At 46.7% G+C, this 25,106-nt stretch overlaps 1 protein-coding gene across 1 annotated transcript in view; it reads right to left on the bottom strand.

Moving 5' to 3' along the window:
* Positions 1–8,850: 8,850 nt before the first annotated feature.
* PIK3R3 (phosphoinositide-3-kinase regulatory subunit 3) overlaps positions 8,851–25,106 on the bottom strand; it is a 32,959-nt gene continuing 16,703 nt past the window's right edge. The window contains exons 3-10 of the mRNA XM_058842513.1: positions 23,668–23,766; positions 22,046–22,226; positions 20,868–20,993; positions 19,960–20,102; positions 18,705–18,881; positions 18,146–18,220; positions 17,661–17,831; positions 8,851–16,224 (exon numbers count right to left, since the gene is read on the bottom strand). Of these exons, the coding sequence (XP_058698496.1) occupies positions 16,023–16,224; positions 17,661–17,831; positions 18,146–18,220; positions 18,705–18,881; positions 19,960–20,102; positions 20,868–20,993; positions 22,046–22,226; positions 23,668–23,766 (1,174 nt within the window). The 3' untranslated portion in view covers positions 8,851–16,022. The remainder of the gene's footprint in view (positions 16,225–17,660; positions 17,832–18,145; positions 18,221–18,704; positions 18,882–19,959; positions 20,103–20,867; positions 20,994–22,045; positions 22,227–23,667; positions 23,767–25,106) is intronic.

Below are 25,106 nucleotides of genomic sequence, written 5' to 3' on the forward strand. Positions count from 1 at the left end.
TTCCTTTGCAGCCAGTTTGGACAGAGGTTTCTTTCCCCCAGGGGCTCATGTTGGCCAGGACATGTGGCTGTGACCTCCTTGCTGCTGGGGCTGGATCCATCCTGCCTCGCGTCCGTGCCCTTGCCCATGTGCCAGCCCAGCCTGGCAGACCGGGAGCTAAAAATAAGTGAAATGCAGGGGATAACCGGGTGCCTAAATATATCCCTTCTTTAATTAGCAGCAGGCGACTGCCTGGCAGTCACGTCCGTCCGCCCGCTAATCCCGCTGAGCTGCGCCCGCGTCACGGGGCTCCCCCGAGAGCCTCCCTGAGCCCGGGCACCGAGCATCCCTGCCCGCCGAGCATCCCTTCCCGCCCAGCATCCCTGCCCACCCAGCATCCCTACCCGCCCAGCATCCCTGCCCACCCAGCATCCCTGCCCGCCGAGCATCCCTGCCCGCCGAGCATCCCTGCCCACCCAGCATCCCTACCCGCCCAGCATCCCTTCCCGCCCAGCATCCCTGCCCGCCGAGCATCCCTGCCCGCCGAGCATCCCTGCCCGCCGAGCATCCCTGCCCACCCAGCATCCCTGCCCGCCCAGCATCCCTGCCCGCCGAGCATCCCTGCCCGCCGAGCATCCCTGCCCACCCAGCATCCCTGCCAGCCCAGCATCCCTGCCCGCCCAGCATCCCTGCCCGCCCAGCATCCCTGCCTGCCGAGCCCCGCCGTGGCTCCTGGCGTGCGAGGGTGACACGACACGGGGCTTGAAGCAGAGTGAGGAGGGTCAGGGGTGAGGCAGGGGCATCGCCCTGCCGGTGCTGGGGTGTGTCGGGAATGGGGATGCTATGGGCTGGGAATCCCTCTGGCAGGGGGTGCTCTCCCATGGCGCTGCCTGGGGAGCTGCTCTGTGAGCTCTGAACTCGGTAGGGTCAGGCTGGGAGAGTTCCCTCCTCGCCCGGATCTCAGCGGGAACATCCCTGGCTCTCCACGGTGCTCGCCCGAGGCAGCGGCTCAGGCAGCTCTTTAACCCATCGCAGCTTCATCGAGCTCCTCCAGCGGCTGGCAAGTTGGAGTTGCACCACAGCTGCTGGTTTTAGCACCTTCTTCTATTTCTAATACAGACATATCTTTCTGGTTTGCCCCCTTGCAAGGGTGCTGGATGCCATCAGGAAGGGATGCAGGAGAGGATGAGCTAAACCTATGGGCCCTGTGGCTGCAAACTCTTCTCTGGACAGTAGATTGTTCTTCTGCTTTCCTAAAAGGCTGGATTTCCCCAAAAAATGGCTTTTGGGAAGCTCTGTGAGCATCACATTGGGGCAGCATCCCGAAGGGTTTTCCTCTGGATTCCCTCAGAGTGTAAGACCAAGCCATCCCTGCTGCTGGCAGAGAGGACATGGGGTCTCACTGCTCTGTAAGTCTGGGCTTTGCTCTGGGCACCCCTATTAATCCTGAAGTCCCAGGTCTCTGGGAAAGGTGCTGCCTTCCCAAGTCTCCGCAGCAGAAGGTGGCATTCCCCAATAAACAATTCCTGTACTCATCCTCTCATCCCCTGGCAGCCATGGTTGCTTTGCTGGAGATGAAAAGGTGGAGTTTAAAATGAGATTTTAAAGCTTTCCAGCCCCTGGTTGCTGGTGTGACACCCCAGGCCACTTTCCTGCTTGACTGCTCACCAGTGATCTTAAAAGCAACTGGCTCCTGTTACCTCCCTCCCACCCTCACCTGGCTTTCTAGAAGTTGGTGTGGGTGGTGGAGCCAGCTTGTTAACTTTGGAGCTGCCATTAATGAGGGTGCTCCTTAATCCTGCAGGTGCTGTTGGGTTTGTCCATGGGGCTGCTCGGGGGTGCACATTCCCAGAGCAGTGGGAGCTCCAACACTCCAAGTGCTCCCCAGCACTGCCCACATTCCCTCTCACCGTTAGAACACAAGGATGTTTAGAGCACAAGGAGGGAAGCAGGGCCCCTTATGCCCCTTCCTGTCCCTCCATTCCTTGCATTTCCATGCATTCCATACTTTCCTGGCTGCCTTAGCCATGAAGGACTTTGGGCAAGGAGGAACATTCTTCTCCTTGCCTCTTTCTCCAACCTTCAGCTGAATGCAACAATGTCCAGCAGAAACCTGTGGGTCTGTGGCTGCTGTCCCCTGTTTGGGGATGTGAGCCTCCAAATTCAAGGGAATGCTGGTGGAGCAGTGCTGGGGAGCAGCTGAGCCCCTGCCCTGCCTGCATTATGGGCAGCTCACCCATCTGTTTTGCAGCTGGATGAAGGCCCCACTTTCCCCCAGGAAATTTCCAGCTCTGGGATTCAGGCCAGTGCTGCCCATGCAGCCAGTGCCATGAGACCTTCTGGTTTATGTTAAACTCCTGACCCAGCACCCAGGAAAACCCCTCCAGCTCGTGGGACACACATATTCCAGCCCTGCTTCTCTGACCTTGTGCTGGAGGAGCAGGTGCTGGCACCGGGACAGGAATCAGATCAGTTGGAGACCAAATTTGAATTTTTGGGGGTCTTTGGGGTTTGGCTGCTTGAGCTGGTGTGAGATTGCATCTGGAGTTGGGCTGGAATTCCTTTTTCTTCCTGCCTGCTGGGGCCTTCCTGCCCAGGGGAAGGACATGCACAGGGCAATCCACTCCGTCCTTCTCCAGTTCCTGCTCTCAGGGGAGCGAGACTGGAGCTCCAGCAGAGCTGCTGCAGACCTCTGAGGGTGCAGTGGCCAGGTGTTGGTGAAGCTCCAAGAGTGGCTTATCCTGATGGGGGTGCAGATAAGAACCACCAGGGACATTTTGGGCAGGTGCTGCCCCCATGGGAACAGAGAAGCTCCTTTGGGGTCTGTTTGCAGGATGGGGCATTTGCTGCTCAGGGAGAGGGGGATGAACCCCAAAGAGTGTTGAGCCTCATGGGGAGGGCTGAAGGGATGTTCCCAAGGATCTGGGAATGCACCTGGAGCCCTGCACACTGGGCTGGCAAGGGACATCCTCCATGGCACCTCCACACTTTGGAGATGCCAACCCAAACCTTGGCAGGGTGGAAAAAGCACCATTTCCCCAGCATGGGACTGGCCCCCATCAGCTGGTTTGGGGCTCCTGTGGGGCTGTGGGGTGGCTGCTCCTCTTCCCAGCCACTGGTGGTGGTACCGTGGATTCTCCAGCTGAATTCCAGTGCTGGGAAGTGGGGGGACCCCTGTGCACCCACAGGTGCTCCCCTGGAAAGCCAAGAGCTGCCAGCAGCAGGCAGGAGCAGGGCTTGGCTGGCGTCCCTGTGCACAGACAGTGATGGATTCCAGACGGCCCACGGGCACACAGGGCTCACCACAGCGTTTTTTCGGCAGCTGGACTGCAAGAGGTCTGGTCCAAAGACAACATCCGTCAGAAGGCGGGTGGTGGGACCAGGAGAGAAGGATGAGGAGCAAAAGGAGAAGGAGGAAGAGGAGGGGGATGGTTTTATTCCCTCGGCTGCCATAGTGACCTCTCAGGGCTGACTCAATTTCTCCATCCCATCTGTCTCCTCCCATCCCTCCATGGAAGGCTGGCAGCAGCAAAGGCATGTTTCCAACTGCCTAAAAATATTTGGGATGTGGGCAGGGGAGGCTTGGCCTGGCCTGCCAGGGATGTCAGGTGTGCTCCACACTGTGTGAGTGAACAGGCTGGTGGGGAACCATTCCCTGTGCTGCAGGAGGGGAGAACCCTGGGCTGGGGAAGGTGGGTTGGTGCATCCCCTCCCTCTGCATTTGGGGTGGGGGAGCAGGCTTTAGACAGGTGACAGAACTGGTTGGAAGCAGGTTTGGGGGTGCTCAGGAGGAAGATGCTTGTCCCCATCACCTGAGGAGTCTGAAAGGCCACTGGACCATGCAAGCCAGTGAGTCCTCTGGAAGGGATGTGGTTTGGGAGGAAGGTACACAGCTGTGGAGCTAGTCCTGTTTCCCATCCTGAGTGAGGCTGGGATTTTTCAGACATGTTCAGAAAACAACCTCTGAACTGAAAATGATGTGCCTCCAGTGAATCCTGGAGGAGGGATTTTTCTCCCCCAGGGGGCAGGTGGAAGGGGTGTGCAGCATCTGCATCTCTCTCGCAGCAGAAGGTTTCTCTTCCTAGAGTGGCAAGAAAATTCTCCTAGAAATCGTAGACACACACAAAAATTACACCATGAAGTAGGAAGGAAAAAAAAATAAAGAGCAACACAAAGAGGGAAAGGAAAAATGCCAACAACCCGCCCTGTGCCTGGGATCAAAGCTAGGAGCCGTTTGGGAGCCCTTGGACAGGAATATTCCCTGGTTCCTCTGGCCAAGCCACTGCTGTGAAAGGCTGCTTTGTTCCTGAGGCCTCAGCCTCACTTTTCCCGCTGTGGACTTCGCTCCCGCCGGTGGCTGGGCAGGTGAGGAGGGGCAGGTGAGGCTGGGAAGGTGAGGCTGGGCAGGTGAGGTGGGGCAGGTGAGGTGGGGCAGGTGAGGCTGGGAAGGTGAGGCTGGGCAGGTGAGGAGGGGAAGGTGAGGTGGGGAAGGTGAGGCTGGGAAGGTGAGGCTGGGAAGGTGAGGTGGGGCAGGTGAGGAGGGGCAGGTGAGGCTGGGAAGGTGCTGGGACCAGGGATCCAGCAGGTGCTGGATCTGGCTCTGCCTCAGCGGCAGTGCTTTGATGGGGGCAGAGGAGCAGGATGAGGAGCCCCGGCTGCTCCTCTCCCCACGGGATGCTGAGGGCAGGTATAAAATACCCAGAGCTCTTTATTCCATGAGTGATGTGCATCCAAGTGCCCTTACACTCCTCCTCACCCCCTCTTCCACCCTGAATTCTGTGTTCTCAGGTCTTCACAAACTTTAGGCCAAAGTAACACTTATCTTTTACTTTTTTAGTTTCTCTCTGTCCCTCTCTCTGTCTCTTATTTATTTATTTACATTACATGACACTGGAATTTCCCTTCCACAGCTCCTCCTAGATTATGGGACCTCACCACCTCTGTCTTCAGTGCTGGGACAGTCATGTTTGGCCAAAACTCCCTTTGCCAGAAGTAAGGAAAAGCGAAGTCCTACAACCTCTAGGTCTCCAATCTCCAGGGTCCTACACCCCCAAATGCCACATCTCAAGTGCAGGAGGGACTCTGAGGCTGACTAAGCCCCTTTAACTCTGAGGTGTCTCACATCAGGGCAGCCTGAATCCTCTCCAGGTGCCGGACGTGGTCACGTTGCCTGGTTTCTGTGGGTCTAACGTGGGGCAGGAAGGGCGGCTCTGGCCGGAGCCCAGCCCGGGAAGCTCGGCCGGGCCCTTGCTCAGCCCGGCAGTGTGGTGGGGAAAGCTGCCCGGAACAGACCAGCCCTGTGCAAAAATGGGAACTTGTGTTGCCGATGAAAAGTGCTTTCTTTGGGTAGGATGTTTGTGTTTCCTTTGGCAGAGTGGCCGCGGGAGCGTGCACAGCACCTGCCCAGGGCCCTTGCTCTGCTCTCAGCCCTTCCCTTGAAAGTGGGAGCAAAAGGAAAGCTTGGGAAATGCTCCAGCCTCAGTTCTGCTTGAAGCAGGCTTGTGACTATCGAATGCCTCTCCAGGGCACAGACCTGTGGCAGCAGCCGGGAAAGCCGGGATCTTGCCCAGAAGCCCATGCAGGAGCACAGGGGAAGGTTTTTAGGATGGAGGGGCTCATCCTGGCCCCTGCCCTCCTGTTATCCTTGTCTGCCTGAAGATGCTCCACCATGGGACATGCCTTTGCGTGCTCCCAAAGCCTTGAGACAGCTCATGCTCCTCTTTGTGCTCCCAACCCCTCTTCTGGGAACCAGACCCTGAGTTGCTCTAGTTTGCATCAAGGCTGGGAGGCTGAGCCAGCTGATGTGAGAAGCTGCCTCCTCCTGCTCCAAGGGAGAGGTCAGGGCTTTGCCCCTTGTCCCAGGGAGATGGCTTGGGTCTGGTGGGGCCAGGGAGGGGAAGGGCTCCGGGCAGATGGCTGTGCACAGGAGACCTGGGGCTCAGGGCAACCAGCACTGGGCTCTGCCCTGAAAAGCGCCAATGACTGGGCAGAGGTGGCCAAGGTGTTTCCCAGGAGCCACCCCCACCACCAGGAATGGGTTCGGAGTCAGAATAGTGGGCAGCAACCCAGGCTGGTGCTCTGCAGCCTTTTCTTCTTCCTCCACCACACTTTCTGCCCAGGGAGCAGAGAGACATCATGCAGAGGGTGCCCTGGCATTTTGTCCCATACCCACCACTTCTCTACAAACCCAATTAGATCTCAGCAAGAAAGATTTGCCATCAGAAAGGACAGATTTGATGAAAATAGTAGTTAAGAGAAAATTTGGAGAAATAGTAGCCAGGGAAGTGGGTTATGTTGTTCAGAGCGAAGGCTCTGTTCTTCCAACCCTTCTGGGCCCATGGATAATGTTGATCTAGAAAGGCTAATGCCGGTGTGGGACTGTGCCAGCTCATCAAAAAACAGTGTGGGGCGTTTATCCCCCCCTTGAAAGTATTTTCCAGAGTCAAATTTTGTACATTACCATTTTGTTCCAATTTGGATGAAGCCTGGCAAGCGAGATGATGAGATTTCCCATGAAGTGGGGATTCTGGGTCCCTGGCCAACCCTAATCCCACCAGTTCACTTGGAAGCTGCTGACTGCTGCTCCAAGCTTGGACTTGATGCTCCAAGGAGGGAAATGCTGCATCTCCTGTCTCACAGGGATGAACTGTGCCCCATGACCAGGGAGAACCCCCATTCCTTGTGTCTCCCTGGGGCTAGCCAGGTTGTGCATCCTTGGGAGGGGTCCTGTCCCCAGGGGATTTGGGCAGCTCCCTCTCTCTTGGGTACCATTCACCCCAACCCCAAACCCCAAACCCAGTGGGACTGGTGGGAGAAGCAGCTGCCCCAGCTTCGTTTCCAGGCTCAGGTGCCTCATTCATGGCAGAGGCACCTGATGGATCCTACATTCCGGCTGTGGACGTTGGGGTGGGATGGACAAGCAAGCACATCCCTCACGGATTTTGGGCTTCTCAAGGTGTTGTGCAGCACACTCACCACCTGCCCTTTATTTATGACTGTGGTACTCAGCTATGGCTGTGGTTGTGTTGCTCCTGCTGCCAAGCAACACAGTATCTATTAAACTAAGCTATTAGACTAAAATAAGTCTGTTTTGAGAGATGAAACCAAGGAGGAAAAGTGGAGCAGCTTGGTTGCTGCAATGAGCCCTGGGTTTCAAACCAAACCCTCATCAAGGCATTTTGGCTGGGGGAGGATGAGCTTTTGGGGGTGTTTGGGATTTTCCTGACAGATTTTTTTTTTTTTTTCTCATGGGTAAGATCCTCACACAAATCTGCCACTACAGTGGGTTCCTGCATGGGGGCCGGGAAGAGAAATCCCATTAAAGCAGCCTGGGGACTTCTGCCCATCCATCCTGCACCCCTGCCCTGTGGTGCCACGCCTGGGGGTGCCAGGCCATTGCCTGCCCCTGGGAAGGGTCCTGTGTGTGAGTGGGGGGAACCCAGGGGACTTGCAGGAAGCTCTGTGGAATTGCTGAGGATGGAAAAATCCCTGGGATCTGCCCTTTCTCTGAGAAGACATCTGAGCTGGGAGGTGTTTTTCTTTCCATCCAGTCAGCACAGCCGCTTGGAAATTTCCTACGCCGGCTCTGGCTGTGATGTTTTCATAACACGACCAACAGCCTGGCAAAGCCCTGAAAAACTATTTGCCAATTAGTGACTTACATCTTTCCTGCAATTCTATCTCATTAGCCCTTATTAAAAAGAAATAAATCAAACAAAAATAAAAAAGAGCCAGGCCCCTGGAGCACCTTGCAGAGTCCTCTCGGTTTCTTGCTGATGTTTCCCCGTTGCTCTCCTCTTGCCTGGGGGTGCCAATGCAGTGAGCACTGGCCCACAGAGCCCATGGCTCTTCCATTGGGTACCAGGTGGCTGCTGCTGTTCCAGGTGATGTTTCTAAAGGGCTGCATCCCTCCAGGGCTGAGGGACACCCTGAGGCGCTGCAACACGGGGTGAGCTCCTTGCTGAGTGCAATGACAGATGCCCGAGTGAGGCCTCAGGGTCCATTTGGGTGCTCCCAGCTCCCCTGCACCATGATCAGGGACTTTTCTGCCCAGTTGGGCGCTCCCTGCCTGCTGGTGGAGGGGCCTCTGGTGCGGGTGATGGAGGGAATGCTGACTCAGCAGCTGAAAAGGCTTACTCGGCCGGGTGAAAAATGCTGACGCAGCATTTTTAGAGAAAATGGTTGACTCAGGAGGTTGGGAAAATGTTGCTCGTTAGTCGGCAAAAAGGTCGCTCATGGGGCTGTGAAAACACTGAGCCACACACAGCCACCCCTGCCCTAAATTTCTGAGGGTGCTAGGGTGGCATCCCATCCGACTGCCAGCTTTAAGGGGCAAAGCATCCCCCCAGGTTTGCCGTCCTACCATCACCTGTGTTTGTAATGAAAGAGGATCAGCAGCACCACCCCAAACTCACTGACTTTTCAGTGGTTCTAATGCCTGGTGCTCATGAAGGAATTGGGAAAGCAGTGATTTCCCAAACTCCTGCGAAATCTGAGTGCATGCAGCTGAGCCGTGTCTTCCCTAAGTCTGCTCAAGTGGTGCATCCCCTGCTCTCCCCCCAGCACCAACAGTGGCATCACCAAACCTGGTTTTCCCTGATGGCAGAGGAAGCAGTGAGCCATGCAAGAACACTGCTGATGGCTCCTGCTCCTGCAGAAGACGCTGTGGAAGGAACACAGGGAAGGCTCCATTAAGGAACACGCGTGTGCTACGTGTATTCCTCCCTCCTCCCAGCCCCAGGAGGGGCTTTCTCTCCAGCCTAGAGGAAATCAGACCTCTGCAAGTCTTTTTTTTTTTTTAAAGCTTATTTTAAAGATGATGCCCGTGGCCTCGGCTGGGAGACAGACACAGCTACACCACGGCAGCCCGACCACGCTGCAGTTCGGAATTTATTAGAAACAGCTGTCAGTACATCCTTCTAAAACATTACATGTCAATGTGCTTTATTGCAATTTTTTTTTTATTGCATTTTTTTTTTTGATCTAGAGCAAGTAGGCCCAGGATGCTTAGTGTCTGGGATTTAAAAGCCCAACCATCTAGTAAAAGAAAGTACAGCAAAATTGTAACACACCCGGTGACAAGTACAGTGTTGCATTACTGAGCTAGAAACTACAGGATGACTTGTCAGAAAACACTAACATACACTTGGTTTCCTTATGAAGCAGTTTGTTTCTTTTCTTTAAAAGTTAAACTACATGAATTCCTTTTTTTTTTTTCTTTTCTTCCCCCCACCCCCCTCCCCGACTACACCATAAACGACAGAAGAACAGATTTTACACAAATAACAAACAAGAGTACCAAAGTTACATGCTGGAATTCATCTGGAAAACAAAATAATTCAATAGCTTCTGGAGAAGCAGGTTCTTAACAGATGCAGTTTCCCTTAAAGAAAATAGAAGTCAAAGAAAAGCAGAAACATTGATGCAAAGGTTGTACAAAGGAGTGTGCTGTTATTTCAGCCCTCGACACAAGATCAAACACCCACTCATGCTTTACATTGAACCACACCTTGTACAAAGAGTCCACTCACAAAGGGACACGCACCAACACCACCCATTGCACATCAGCTCTGGACAGGGGACACTGAGGGGCCACTGAACGTGCAAACAATCACTGCATCTCACAGGAGAGCAAGAGGGGTTTCTTTTGCCAAGCCTCTGCTTGGGACACGGTTGAATGCTTTGTCCCAGAGTAAATAACACCCCAAATCAACTCTGTTTACAAATATAGTAGCAACCCCCCTGAGGAAATCCAGAGTTCAGCATTTCAGAAGCACATATGCAAGATGAATACAATAAACTCCTTTTCGTTTGACAAAAAAACCAACCCAATTCTGCCTAAACATGTGGCAGAATGTGCTAACAGTGAGTTTTGTTTTATTTTTAAGGGGCAGTGCCACTTACAGCTAATGCTTATAAATGTGTACGTGAATATATTTTACATATATCTATATACATACAGTACATATACACACACACGCACGCGCACACACACACACGGATGATGCAGACCATTACAATCCCATGGTGCAATAAACAGCCAGATATACAAAATTAACAGGTTTTCATCAAACAGATCTTTGCTGGATGTAGAAGTCACTCACGAAAACAAAACAGATCCAAACCCCGACCCAGCTGAGTGAACGTGAGCCCCCCCCTGCAGCCAACAGAGACCCGGGGCAGCTCGGGCCGGCCCCAGCATCCTACAAGCCCCTGCTGGGGGGTGACAGTCACCCTTAGAGACCTTTCTTTTGTCTTTGGATGCAGTAACTTTCTCCAAACCATCCCGAGCCTCTTGCTACAAGCACTTGGGAAGTGCATGGGAACGGCGTTGCTGGATACAGGGGGAAATGTCCCTCCCCTCATTTGCCAATGCCGATCTCACAGAAGCAATCCCAAGGGAAGGTGGTGGAGGGGGGCATCAAATTAAAGCTGCTTTCTCTAATACGGGTTGATCAACGAAGCAGTTTTTTTCCTATCAAAAAGGGCCCGTCTCACTTTTTTTTACTTGCCTCTGAAGCTCATATTACGTTTTTTAAAGGCAAACTTTAGAACAAATGGCGAGTCTAGTCATAAAATATGGTGAGTCTATGCCAATAGCAATTTTAAAAATGCAAATTCTGCATTAATTGTATGGAGCCAGCCCCAAAGAGCAGCACTTCAAGCACTGTCATCATCTAAACAGTTAACAAGCTAAAGCTCCCTATCTGCCCCTTTGAACAAACAGGAAGGAACTGAAAAGATTTCAAGAGAGATTTTTTTTTATATTTTTTTTCCCCCTTCCCATTCGGTGGAAAGTATTTCTGCCCACAGAACGCAAGATTCACAAAAATGTTGGCCAAACTTCACATAACCCCATCCAAAGCTGCTGCTCACGCAGTGCTGAACTGGCCCAGCCTCCTGAGGAACAGGCCGGTGCTTCTTTGGGCTGGTCCTTCCCTTCTCCCGGCTGCTCATGTGCCAAGGGAAACAAGGGGATCAGCAGTGCAAGTTCCCTTCCCATGCAGAAAGGGCAGCAGCTCTTCTAGGACTTGTATCAATTCCCTAACCCTCTCCTGCATGTGCTTTTAAGGAGAGTACAACTGGTTATTCCAAAGGGAAGGGTCTGCTCTGGCATCTCCTCTTATTGCATGGTTCCAGACAGAGGTTTCTGCTTCATGGTCTGTCTTCTGCTTCATCAAACTACAACCGGAGGGATGCTTTAGGGTGCTGATCCTTCCTCTCCACTAAAGCTATTTGCTTTGAATGCTGATTTGAGCAAGCCTGACCCCCCTCCCCTAACAGAATGTTTGTTCTTCGGGAATGTTATTTTGGTTTTGCTATTGCAAAAGCGGAGGTTGCAAATCAACTATAAGGAAACTACACATAAGGAAACTTGATTATAAACATGGTCTAGCTGAAACAACCCCCAACCCATCATAGTGCTTTATAAAACTGCATTTTGAACCTGTCTCTTACCCCTCCTGATCCACAAGCAGTACCTGTTTCATGTCTGCACAATGCAGCAAGCATACAAGACTCACTAACATTTCAGATTTTTATTCCCTGTTAGTGTAACAAAAAATAAAAAATAAACAGACATTCAAAAACAGAAGCGAGATTGTTCAAGTACCAAATAAGGGGCTTTTCCAAACTTAAAGTGTGACACTCCTATAGCAATTCTGCTGTTTTAAACAGTCACAGCATTCAGTTACAGACATGGTGCCACCTAAGCCTGCAGAGAGCCCAGGATTTGGGGCAACCAAGACCCTCATCCTTCTCCTGTCCTCCCCAAAACAGCACTAAGTGTCAGCATTCATTTCCACAGTCCCATTACAGTTGCTTGGCTTTGAGAGGGAAAAACTTTGATTTTTGCCCTGCTGTGACTAGAATTCAGCTGTGATTAAATGCAAGTTTTTTTCCTGGGAATGGCTTTTGGTTGTGGAAGTCTTGCTAACACCAGTGTCAGCGAGAAAAGAATCAGGCCCACCAGATTAAATGGAAAACTTCTGGAACATCTGCCACCTCAGGAGAGATGAGTGTGGAAAGAGCATTTTACTTTTGGCATAAGACAAAGGGCTGTACTGGATATAACTCTAGATTGCAACTACCAACGGTGCAAAGCAGCAACTCACTTCACTGCCGATGAGAATGAAATAAAAACCCAAAGACAAACCCCCAGAACTAGAGCAGTCCAGCATCAGAAGATGGACAATTGCACATTACCGCTTCACACACTAGTGAAGCATCTGTTGGGACATCCCTCTGTTTCTAGGTTGGTTCTTCCCATGCCCAGATTACTTGTAATCAACAAACAAACTTGTGGGAAAAGATTTATAACTTACCAACTTCAAAAACATGGCACTCATGGCTGACACAACAGGGCCAAAATGGCAACTGTGGAAGCAGACCTGATTTCCATCCATACCAATACAAAATACTGAATCACCCCTAATTCCCTGCAAATATACTTCAAAACAGATTAGAAGAAACTGCATATTCGAGTTTCAGCATCCCTTCCCCCCCTCCCCCATTTAACACTGTGCAAAAGTTATTTATTTAACTCTACATATATATTTAATACAATATGGGTCAGTGAGATCAATGCTCCTCTAACTGCAGCCTGGTACCAGATGGCTGCTACGACAGTGAGGCTACTTCCCCCTTTCCTCCTCATGTTCTGACTCTTAAAATTAAAACCTTCTCACATCTTACTGCTTTAAAAGAACTTGAGTTTCTTTGTTTTGCCTTTGTGTTCACATTTCCTGTATTTGTTTCAGGCTTAACAGCTGCTTTTCATCCTGGGGTGTAATCCTGCACCTCACAGGCCCATTTCTGATTTCTCAGTCATGCAAGTGTAGAACAGCTCCTGGAAGCTGTGGGTTTTCTCACAGGTCTAACGCTACTGAGCAAACAGAATTAGGCCAAGCACAATAAGAGGTGCAGGACCAAGCCCTTGCCCCACAGATCACACCAGCTACATGTGTCAGTTGATTTTATACCAATTTTCATTTGCTCTGTGAGTGCAAAATAGTTACAAAAAGAACCTGTGCAATAGCATGTGTGAATCAATGGGGAGCCAGGGCAGCAGCTGGGATTTCAGGTGCCTAAACCAAACTCAGAGAGAGACCATGGCAAAACAGCCTCAGGAGACCGCTCAGAATAATGGAGCCAGTACAAGGAAGGCAGGCTTCGTCTGCCCGTAGCCTTGCTCTGAAAGTTTGGGCAAAACAGAACTTCAAAGAACACTCCAGGATGGCTTATTGGCTCTGGGTGCATCATTCACAGCAAATACATCACCTGTGATCAGCAAAAAGAGTTCGGGGAGCAAAGGGCCAAGAGTTCCAACTCACTCACACCACGATAAAGCCAAGCTACCTTCACAGATGCTAATGGAATTACACCGTATTTACCTTGGCAGAGCCAGGGCTGGAGCCTGGACCAAGACCTCACAGGATCAATCAGATTCCACTACAGGGAGACTTCAGACAGCCCTGCTCTGCTATCCTGCTGCTGTCAGGACTGCGAGGGTGTGCCAGGATTTATGAGCCTGGAAGTAGATCTGTGCCTGTTTAAAACAAAACTGAGCCCTACCTGGAACTGGGGCAGATGTGAAACACTTTGGCCAGGTTACCTCTGTCACAAAAGCAGGGATCAGAAATATGGGCCTCATCAGCCTCAGATTTTAACACTGTCAGTAAGAGAGTGCAGAGAGATCACAAGGGCAGGGAAAAATCAGAAACTCCTCTCACACAGGTTTTTCTACAGGCGTGAGGCACCCGGCTATCATTTGTGCCTTTGAACTGATTTCCTTCACTGAGCATTTGGTCTCAGCCCAGCATCAAGGGAATGCTAGATGCCTGAGAGGTGTGAGAATGGCAGCTGTACAGCTACCAGATTAGAACTGCAAATTAGACAAGAAAAAAATTCCATGTCCACAGACAACTGAGGAAACCACTCAAGATTTCCACTAACAGCAAAGGCTATGTCTCATTTTTCCTTTTTTCCTGGGGAAGTAGAAGAGACACACAAGCAGATGTGGTTCATTTTGACATAGCAGCTTATGTGACTTTTATTCCCCTCTCACACGGTTTTGAGTTTTGGTTAAGCTTTGTAGGGTATCATTTAAATGAGAAAAATGGCATCTACAGAATTCCTTGCCTGAAGACTGCACTCTGGCCAATTAGGAAGTGTCTGGGATGTGTCAGGGTCATTAGTGCAAAATAAAAAATGTCATGGCATGCCAGGCAACCAGACTACCCTTCCTACAATGGCTGTCAGTGCTCCAGCCTTGTCACTTCCCTACCTGCCAATTCAAGACATTCAGTGAAATAATACTTCTAGTGTAAACAATATACATCAACAAGCCTGGCACTACTGCCCAGGCATTACAGAAAAAAGCCATTTGAACAGGAAATCAGCCCCAGGGTCAGAAATGGGTCTCCAGCATTCTCAGACCTGCATGACTGTCTACTTCCTGTCCTTCACAATGGGTGCATTGCAAGGGAAATGCTTCCAGTAATGGGAACAAAAGTAACTTTCAAGGTTGCACACTGAACAATTGCTTTGCCAGTTGTGCTTTGATGCCAAGTGGTTCAGTTTGCCAAACTTAGCTCTTTTTCATTTTAGAAGCTTAAGGAATGGAAATAAGCTGCTTTGTACACTTTCCAGGGAGGGGATTTATTTGATGATTGCTGTAGTTGATGAAGCCCAGGACTACCCACTCCAGTATTTGACAGCAGCCCTTGCCAAAGGATGGTACCAGACATCCAATAACTGAGGAGTATGGCTCTCGTCCCTTCCTGTGTTTCGCATCGTGTTTAAAATAACTACAAGGGAATTTAGATAATACCAGAGTAAAATCTTGCTTGGCTGCAGTGGTGTGAGAGTTCAGAACCCAGCTCGCAAAGAACAAATCAGAGGAGATCCAGGATTAGCATGCTCACTTCTTACAACTGGAAGTAACTATACCCCACCAAAGCACAGGGTACAATAAGCCATCCAGGAGCATTTGATTACACCGACCTCTTCTGTACCAAAATCAAGTGTTACAAGTGACAAGTCTGTCACTGTTCAGCAAGAGACCTGCAGCAGGTCAGTGCAAGCTTCATTCTGGTTTACATTCTGAAGCACAGTATCATTAAAACTCTGAAAACAGAATCCCAGGCTGAGGAACAGGAGGGAGAGGGGGTGAAGAAAGAGGAGAGTGAGCAATTACATCAGATCAGACAAATTTAGTGTTTTGAAGCCACACAATATTTAGCTTTTCCTTTTATTTGTTTCAAGTTTTGGTGCAGAAAGGATGTGCGGATGCTAATGCAACCTCCCCTGTAAGTGCTCGATCTAGCAACGAACAAAGTTTTGGCGTGCTCAGTTTGGTTATTTTTCCTTTAAGCGAAGACCTGTAGTGCCATTGAAACCAAAACTTTTGTTACTGTTGGCAAAAAAATAAAGCAACTTTCCTTTTACAAGCGTTTTTCCATTTAAATAAAAACCTGAAGCTTTCCCATAATTCCTTTGGTCTTCTCTCACCAAATTCCATGCTACCTCAAGACAAGCCCTCTTTTGGAAGTCCGGCTGAATCGCAGTGAAGCTGCTAAAATTAGCAGAAAAGAATTGCTGTGGCAGAGTTTTCCCCTAGTTTGTTGGGAGTTTAAGACTGAAAGACATTACCAGTGCCTCGGGTAGAGGCTTCAAATTGTGTCTACTAGAACAAGAGAAAACAAAATCCAATTAGAAGTTCCACTTAAGGTGCCTGGCAAAAAATCATCTCCATAAAATGATGCTCTGCTTCCAGTATTTTTGTATGCGTTGCGTTGAGTTTATTCCCCTCATAAGGAAACAAAAGTATCGGTGTAAAAGCACAGCTGAGCTTTTAAGGTAGCACCAGGACACCTACACCCAAGTTGTCGTCTTGTTGCTGCTAGGCCTCTTTTTGATTCACATTCACAGAATCACTTCTTGTGCAAAACAAGCAGTCTAAGGAGAAAGAATGCCCTCCGAGTTCTAATAAAAATTGTAGAAAAGAATCCAAGATAAGCCAACGCTTTCCTCCTCCCCAAAATTTACCTGCAGAGAGAGGGGGGCATCTGTGCGTAGACAGGATAGGCAAGCCTGACATTTAGGGAATCATTGTGTTGGACAAGGGATGTCTGCTGGTAATGAAGAACCAAATCCTTAAGTGTGCTGTACAGGTTGTACGGTTCTGCAAACCCATAACCTCTCGGAGTGCTGTAGATCACACAGTGTTTCACCTCTCCATCAGCTCTGCAAGGAAAGGAAAGAGGAGAGTTTAACATAGAAGGACAAACACAAAGTGACAGTCTATTAACAATTAACTAATGCAGCAACTCCAGCAGTCCCTGAATTACAAAATGGAGGACCCAGTAGGTGCAAGTGGAGGAGATTAATGTAGTCTGTGAAGAAACAGTGCCTCAGGGCATGCGATTAAACACTCTTGCATAATAATCTACATAAGAGGGCTCTTCCACCCCAGCAGTACAATTCCCTACTGCATTGTTCTCCAAATGGTCCTTGGGAAAAAAGTCAAGAACTGAAGCAAGAAGATAAGCACCCAAAGTCAGCTTTGTACATGACTTTGTGCTCAACTCACCTAGAAACCTTTCCACTAAGCAAAGAAATCAAAACCCACAAATTATCAGGACCTACAAAGTATTCCTGAAACACAGTGCTAACCTTCTATGTGCATTTTTTAATGTTAGGCATGGGACGGGTTCAAGCTGATTCATTATCTGAAGCCATAGCGACCGAGTCTCTAACTTGGCAAAGCAGCTACTGGAGCAGAGCAATTCCAAAGCTGCTAGAAAAACTTATCTGCCAGAAAGATCAGGTGTTATGTAATCCCTGTACTGGAGCCTGTTACAATCCCAGTCACATGTAGGAACAGGTTACTTTGTGCCACCCCTTTGCGAGCCTGTAGCATGATCCCAACCTAACAAAAGCATCTGATGAACCCAACACTTGAGTGACTGCAGTGAACAGAACATTGAACACAGCAGATACTACAGTCTTCAGTTACCTTGAGGTGCTAAACCTTCATATATTCATTTCTAAGACTTGTGCTCAGAAGCAATTAACCTCGTGTGAAATAAATCAGTGAAAGCCATTTTGGACTCCAGGACAAGCTTGAAGGATTTTTAGATAATGGAGTTGGAGTATTTCTGACCTTCATTACACCAGCATAAAATGAAGTGAAATACAAGAAATCAATGCAAGGCTGTGTGAATGTCATCAAAACTACTGCTCACAAATAATCCTGAAGCATCATCATTACCTTACACATACAAGAAAAAGATCTAGAGTTGGGCATGTCTGAAAATGAGAATGGAGGATGCCACACCTTTACAGGCCTGCTTTATTTCTTCCCAAGTGTCCCTTAGCAGGGAAGAATATATAGGAGAATTAGGCCCTAACTTAGGCTCTTACTACAGAGTTTCAAGTTGGGATACCTCAGAATTTTGTACTAACTAGTGTGGGAACTGCAGAGGCTGCAGGACTACAGTTATTGTACATTCAAAGCACATTTTTGTTACAAAGCTTTTACCATGCCGGTCTTCCTGCAAACATGAAACACATTCCAATGGGTAGGCCTAAGCTAGGCCTGGCTTTTGTTCTCCAAAATAAAGAGCTTTGGTAGAGATTTATGAATTGAGTAGTTAGAACAAAAAGGAAAACAGACTTACACCACAGAACAAGCATAACATCCTTTCTTGCTACTCTCACGAATTAAAAATGCTCCGTCAGGTTTCCCACAGAGCAAGTCTTCCGCTTGGATACGGTTGAGATCCCCAACAAACCAAGTTTTCTCATCATGATGTGGCAGGTTTTCATCTTCTTCATTCACAAAGTATGTGCTAAGAGGATAAATTTGTTAACCAGTGATCAGAAAAGGAGTTAATAAGCAGAGTTATTTTCACAGAAATCATACAAAGAAATACCAAAATTGCCCAAATTGGGGAGGTCGGGCTCCTAACGAACATATATTAAAGGCTTCCACTTAGATCTTAATTTTAATCCTACATGTTTCAGCAGAGTTGCTGCCTCACATGACATCACATGACTCCAATCCTTTATTGAGAAACTGGTGGTTTTTGTTACCAACCCCACAAGAGAAAACACTTATTAACGGAACACTTCACAATAAAATCATATGTATAGTGACACTTACTCATCAATATTTTCATTTTTGATCCCCAGCCAGTCATTTATTCGCTTCTGTCTCACCCCCTTGTGATTGAGCCATCTGCCAGAAGAAGAGAACATTAATACATTACTTCAGAGCATGTGTATGGGTTTTCTTAGTGAGCAAACTGAAGCTCAGACACAAGAGAAAGAGTCTGTGTCCAGCCTGGGGACATTAGGAGCTGGATAACAGTGGTGGTGAAATCAAGTGTGGGTAAAAGCAACATCTGAGACACCTAACAAAAAAAAAAGTACTACCATCTGTTGTATTAGCAACGACAGGTTTTGTTTATAACTAATTTTTTCTTAAATTCTTTATTTATAGGAGCTGCAGAATGTGTACCTAATCGTGGCTGGCTCTTTAAATAATGAAGTCATGAAGAGGCCAATCAGCTCTCAGACACTCCCTGCCAGAATGTAGCACCTTAACACCAACAGAACTTTGGTTATGAAAAGAAAATTAAACTCTCATTATCTTGATGGAAACAGCCATTAATCAGATTCATCAGAGACACTATTCTGAGGTATGGGTCAGGCTTACTTACACAAGATACTGATCTCTGATTTTGCGGAGCTGAATTAGGTCAGGCTTGATACTGTTCATTTTCTTATCAGTCTCCCTGTTGTCCAGAGCTTGTTTCTTCAAGTCTTGTTCCAGGCGCATTTTACTGTCATGGATCTCACCCAGGCGTGATTTTAATTTTTCATAGTTCATCATTATCCTGCAAATGAGTATGAGAGAAGAGGTCAAACCAGCCCAAAAGGATTGAACCTACTGGTAGCACTTACAGAAGAATATCACAGAACTACCATAACAGCAACTCTTCCCTTTGACCACCTCGTCCTTACATGAAAATTACTGTACAAGTGACAGGAAAGACCTCCTGCCAGAGGGTCTGCACCATTCACTTTACCTTAATGTATTTCCCTCTGGCAGAGATGCAGGAAGAAGTATCTTCCTATCTCTGTAGGAAGGTAAGCTAAAACAGATTCCTCCTTCACTGTCAGGTTCAGTTTTTGTTTTATCAATTATGCAAGCCCACCACAGGTATCAGCAATAGCAAGATTTCAAATGCAAGCTTCAATTACTATCAAGAGCTACCTGGAAGTAATGCTGCCTGTCTCTTCATTCAAGATTAGTTTGCAGGTTTTGTGTGACTCAGGAAAATTATATCTTTTGCTTGTTAATTGTCTTTACAGAATGAAGCACGCCAAGTGCACGGTGAGATTGTTACAGTTAACTGTTCCTGGTCCAAAAACCTTAAGATGGTTCATAAAGCACTATGTCAAGTGAGGCATTATACCTGGCCTTTCTTCAAAGGCCCAGATCCAGATATTTTCTGCTAACACCCTCTTGGAAGGGCAGTTTCAAACAATGCACTCACCAAATTTGTTAGATCACAGCTGCTAAACATTGATCTTCTTTGAAAGTGGCTAAAACCAACTATGGACAATGGGATTTACCAGATTTATGTACATTTCACAGTTTGCAAGTACAGAGTTCTCTAAATTATGTTTTGAGCAAATCCAAATAGAAATGGGATAAACAAATTAAATCATTATTTCCTGTTCTTTCCTGGTCCTCATCACAGTATCTTTTTTTACTGAAATTAAGAGAGGATAATCCAGAGATTTCCCAGCTCTGGAATTCCTTGAGAGAAGAGAGCTTTACTGAAGGCTGAGATACCTTGAGGGAAGGTCTCAGAAAACACTGAGCTACAAAGTGGTTTATATGACGCTGTAATGGCAGTGTCAGTGTGTCACTTTTTCCAGGTAAGCAAACACAACCTGAGAGCTCACCGTTCAATTTCTTTGTCGTTCCCCTCCCGGCGGAATCGCTCGATGTATTCTTTGCTGTATCGCTCTTGTGAGTGGCACTGTTCCTCAAATATCTTAATTGTTTCATTAAATGCTTCGATTGCAGTTCTCTTCATCTGAATTTCCTATGTAAGGAAAGAGTCCTTCATCATTTGTTCATAATACAGACGACAATACAAGACTTGATTATGTTCCCTAAACTGACTGAGAAGATGATCTTTCTTCCCCCCAACTAAGTTAAAATAGGATTAATCAGCTTTAAATTCAGTCAAATGTCTCAGTAGGGTCAGGGAAGAACTGAGCAGACTTACTCCCTGTAAGTCTACCCTCCTCCCCTACATGATGCTCTCTATTAGGCTGCAAACCCCTCAAACATTTTAGTCATATTTTCCATCTTAGTTTGCAGGAAGATTGCCAGCAAACCTCCTCCCCACGTATGAACTATCTTATTTTACAAGAAACAGTCCAAATACTGCATTCGCACTTCCTTAACGCATAATATCTGGTAACTGACTCGCACAGGATTTCACAAAAAACCTGGACAAACCCCTCTACAACTCTCCCTGCAGCATGTGGCAGCTGGAAATACTCAGCAGCCAAGGAAGAAGCCTGCACTGTAAAGCTTTTAAGTGCTGGCCTTCTCCACAGCTTTAGTGTATACTAAAAAGTTCAGCTCCTCTTTCTTCCTTGCCCCCCACCATACCTCTAGGACTATCAGCAGTAAGCAATATTCACTGTTTCTATCAAATATGAAACTTCCTTGCTCTATTCCACAATTTACTAACATTTTTCCTTATATTGCCTTTATTAACCTTTACAGGTTGAAACAATTTTCTTTGCTTTTTGAACAACAGTAAACACACACTAAAAAGAGTCAAAGCAGCACCAACCTGGGATGTTCTGGTATATTCTTCATACAATTTGTCATATTCTTTGCTCTTTTCCTGATACTGAGCATGGTATTCTTGAAGCTTTTTACCTACTGCATCTATATTATCTTCTTTCACCAATTGATCCTGCACATACAAAGAGCTATTAAGTCTTCAAGCAAAGCAGCTTTTCCTTAAGAGCATTCATTTGTCCACTTATGCACATTTGTATTTTACAGATATTAGCACCATGATTTATAATCCAGTTTCTAGAGAGCACTGTGTCTAAATCGGCCTTCCTTTGTGTAACATGTTCCACAGTTTACAGACACAAGGAACTGGAACTATGGGACATCAAGAGCCGTGCCAAAATACTAACTTCCAAAAACACACCACACCTTACTTTCAGGATTGCTATCCTGGGTTCAAGAAAGAAGGAAGCAAATTGCTTAGAATCTCCAGTTAAAGACCAAAGTTGTTTTTTTTTTTCATTTTCTAAAAAGCTCTGCAGTTCTTTTTCCTTAATTCAAGAATGTGTTTAGGGCTACTGAATAAAAGTTTTTTCTATCCTGAAAAATTTAGATGGCTATGCACAGAGTGAGCAGCTGCACAGCTCTTATGGGCAGCACTGGCTAGAACAGCACTGAGTGGGTTCACAAGGGTCCAAGGAGAAATGAAAAAGTCTCAGAGGTTCAGCTCTGCTGCCTGTCAAGGTTTCAATTCTCTATTTGGCTCAGATGGAGACTGGAAACCTGATAAAATGGAGCAGCTTAGATGGTTAGATAATTTCAAAGATTCAAGTGAGGTCAAATATGAAAATTCACCCTTTTTTCCCTGCTTAAAAAAAAAGTAAAAAATGATAATAAAAAAATAGAAATTTAAAAAAGTAAAAAATTTAATATAAATAAATATAATAATAATAAATAAATAATAAAACAAAAAATAAAATAATAAAAATAAAATTAAAATAGAAATAGAATAAAAATTTAAATAAGGAAAAAATAAAAATAAGATAAAAAGGAAAAATAAAAGAAAAATAATAAAAAAGTAAAAATAGAGTAAAAAAATTAAATAATGATAATAAAAAATAAAATTTTCAAAAATCATGCTATTCATAGAGAAACCTCAAAATTATACACACATCTGCAATTTTTTTCTTGTCTGCACTAAAAGCTACTAGGGTCTGATGAAAATCTTACCTGCTGGTACCGGGACACAGGATACATCAACTTCACATCGAGCTTTGGGTTGTACTGAGCAAGGGACTCATTGCGGTAGTGGTTAATGAGTTCCACAACGGAATTAAATGTCAGTGGATCAGAAAAGCCATATTTTCCATCCCGATGATAGATCTTTATCAGTTTGTTGTTGCCACCCTTCCTGTAGAGAACAGTCATTCAGAGGTTTTACTGAGTCCCTCCCATCCCTCACCCGCACTGCTAACAGACACCAGTGAAATTCCTGGGCAAGTGGCTCCCACACCACACACCTTCACAGTGATTCTTTACACAGCAGCAGTATTAAGTAGTTCTAGAGTCAATACACACAGAATTATCATCAGATTATTTGAACAGGAGCAAAGCCCAAAGTAAATCTCTTCCTATGTGTTCATTCTGGAGCCAGCTTATGGTATTTAAGTCCTAGCTTTGCCAGAAGTTTTGCGAGGGAAAAGGAGGATGCTGAAGGCTGAATAAAGGAGCCATAAGAAAACCCAAACCTGTATTTTCCTGCAATTCAGGGTCACTAATAGTATACAACAGAGTACAGATTTATGCAATTATTAATGAATCTTTTTGAGTTATGGGTGCTAATACAGGATACATTAACATACAAAATCCTTCGAGGATTACAAGATGGTTGTAAATTTAGTTATCCAGATTTATACATTCTAGTGGTTTCCACAAATATAGTGCTTATTTCTTCCTTTTTTTTTTCCCAACAACAGACTGTTTAAACATTGTCCTGTATTTCTCCTATACTTACAATTTTGCCTCCTAAAGACAGCTGCATTCAGTAAAATAACTAAATCATGCCAAACCTTAGCACACAGGCTGCGAACTTGGAGGCAGAAGTTACAGCAGAATTTTAACTACACCCTTGGGATCAAACCTACCACTAAGGCAATGGAATTTCACAGCAGGATCAAGTACCTGCTGTATCACAGTAACTCCCAAGGGTGTGCTACAAAGGCTGTGGCTTCTGTGCCTCACCTGCTTGTCCCTAACAATCAGCCTTGGGAGCCGTCAGACGCAAGTGGCTGGGCAGGCTGGGCAAGGCACCAGAGCCAGTCACATGAGGTTTCTGCCCAACTGCAGCAGACAGGGCTGGGGCAGCTCTGGGAAACCTGCCACTTGCAGATGATTTTAATGAAGAAAAGAACATGGCTGCAAGTCAATATTTCCTAAACTTTAGGTCAGAAAGCACAAGATACTCTTTTTTACCAAGACATTGTGTTCAGCTCTCCAGAGCTGCACGCTGATGAGGTATTCAACACTCTCTCATTAATCAAAGGCCTCGCTTGCAAACACCTTTCACCTTAGCAGTTCTGAATCTATGGAACACTCCTGAGCAGCTATCTTCTCTGAATCCCATCTCATCTTCAAAGAGATCCTTAGGGTAGTGTTTAGTGAGGGACAGGACTCAATGCACAGAGCAGAACTGACTGTCAGACCTGGCTCTTTATTTGCTTGTTCTGTAATGTGCAGAACTGGGAACATCTCTCAGCTTGAGCCACATGAGCTTTACACAGTCAGGGCTGTCAATGGTATGGCAACAGCTCCTCAGGGTTTTGCTGAGGGGACCACAAGTTCCCCGTGCTCACCGCAGTGTCAGAGTGTAGTCTCCCTGCATCTTGGTCGATGCGTCGCGCACCAGGAATGTTCCATCTGGCATGTCTCGTAATTTATCATTGACTTCTTCCCTGGAGAATGGAAAGAGAGGAAAAAATTAGAAGTGCTAAGGACATGATCACCTTTGCCACAGGTAGAACATCAGACCCAGCAATACCAATGTCTGCAGAGTTCAATCTTCTGTCACACTCAGGCTCTCCAACTTTTTAGGCCACCTAAAGCAAGTCTCAACTTGTGTAGCTGTACTCAAGAAAAGAAGCTGCAGTCAACTGCCACTTAGGAAGGAGTCTCTGTTTAAACAACAGTAGCAGCTGTGACTCAGTTCACAACCTTTCCCTTTAATCTGCTCAGGCTTTAAAGTCCACACTGGAACAGGTGCCCTTTGAGAAACCAGTCCTGACCTCTTAAGACATGGTCCCTAGAATCACAGCTCAAAGGTGCCTAGAGTTTAGCACAGTTTTAGTCTCAAGAGGCTTCTTATTGGCTTAACTCTGATCTTATTTACAGCCCTTTAAAACCACTACAACCTTGGTACCCCCAGTGCAACTTTTCCTTACTTACAACTGAGGCAGAAGGATACTCAGTCCAGAGCTTTAAGCTAAACAAAATCTTTTAGTGAAAGTGAGTACCTGTAAGCATTAAGAAAATTATTTCAGCTGAACAGATATGCATCTTGCTTATGAGCATTTCACCCAGATTATGTATCTCAGTTTATAACAGCTCCCTCAAAGGTTTTAGAAGCCCTTAGCACTTCTTAATACAATCATTTGGAAACTGAAGTTTCTCAGGTAGCCTCAACATTCCTTAGTTGCTGTAGGAAGCATAGCTGAATCTTACGAAGAAACATTGACAACAGTTGGTTTTTTTTGTTCAAATACTAAGGAACAAAAGTATTCAAAAGAATAACAAAAGAATAGCCTTAGCTTTGATTTAGCTACCTGAAAACTATTCTGTTAGTAAAACTGACTCCTACTGAGTATCACATGCTCATATCCATTTACTCCTCTTGGACTATTTTACAGATTGGACCCAGTTAACTCCTTTTTGAATGGACAGATATGACATACAGGTTTGGTCCTGCAAGTTGCACCCTGGAGCTCATGACTGAATTTTCAGCACAAGTTCTTGACTGAAGAACATTGCTCCTGCCCTGCTAGCCTGATACAGCCTGTACCTGCTGGCTGCCAAACCAGGGTCATAAACAATTCCATCTTTACATGAGCATGTATCAAGTTTTAATCTAATAAAGCCACTCCAATGCGATTTGCAGTGCATTAGCTCCTGCCATCATGTGCACTGGTAATTGAGGGACAAATCCACAGTCAATAAACTGATACCAATATTAAGCAGTTTTAAACAAACTGTGTATAGTGGGTTTTGTGATCAGGTTTTGCCACCCTGCTTCAGCTTA

The sequence above is a fragment of the Poecile atricapillus genome, chromosome 7 (genome assembly GCF_030490865.1).
Source record: "Poecile atricapillus isolate bPoeAtr1 chromosome 7, bPoeAtr1.hap1, whole genome shotgun sequence".
In the NCBI taxonomy this organism is placed as follows: Eukaryota; Metazoa; Chordata; class Aves; order Passeriformes; family Paridae; genus Poecile; species Poecile atricapillus.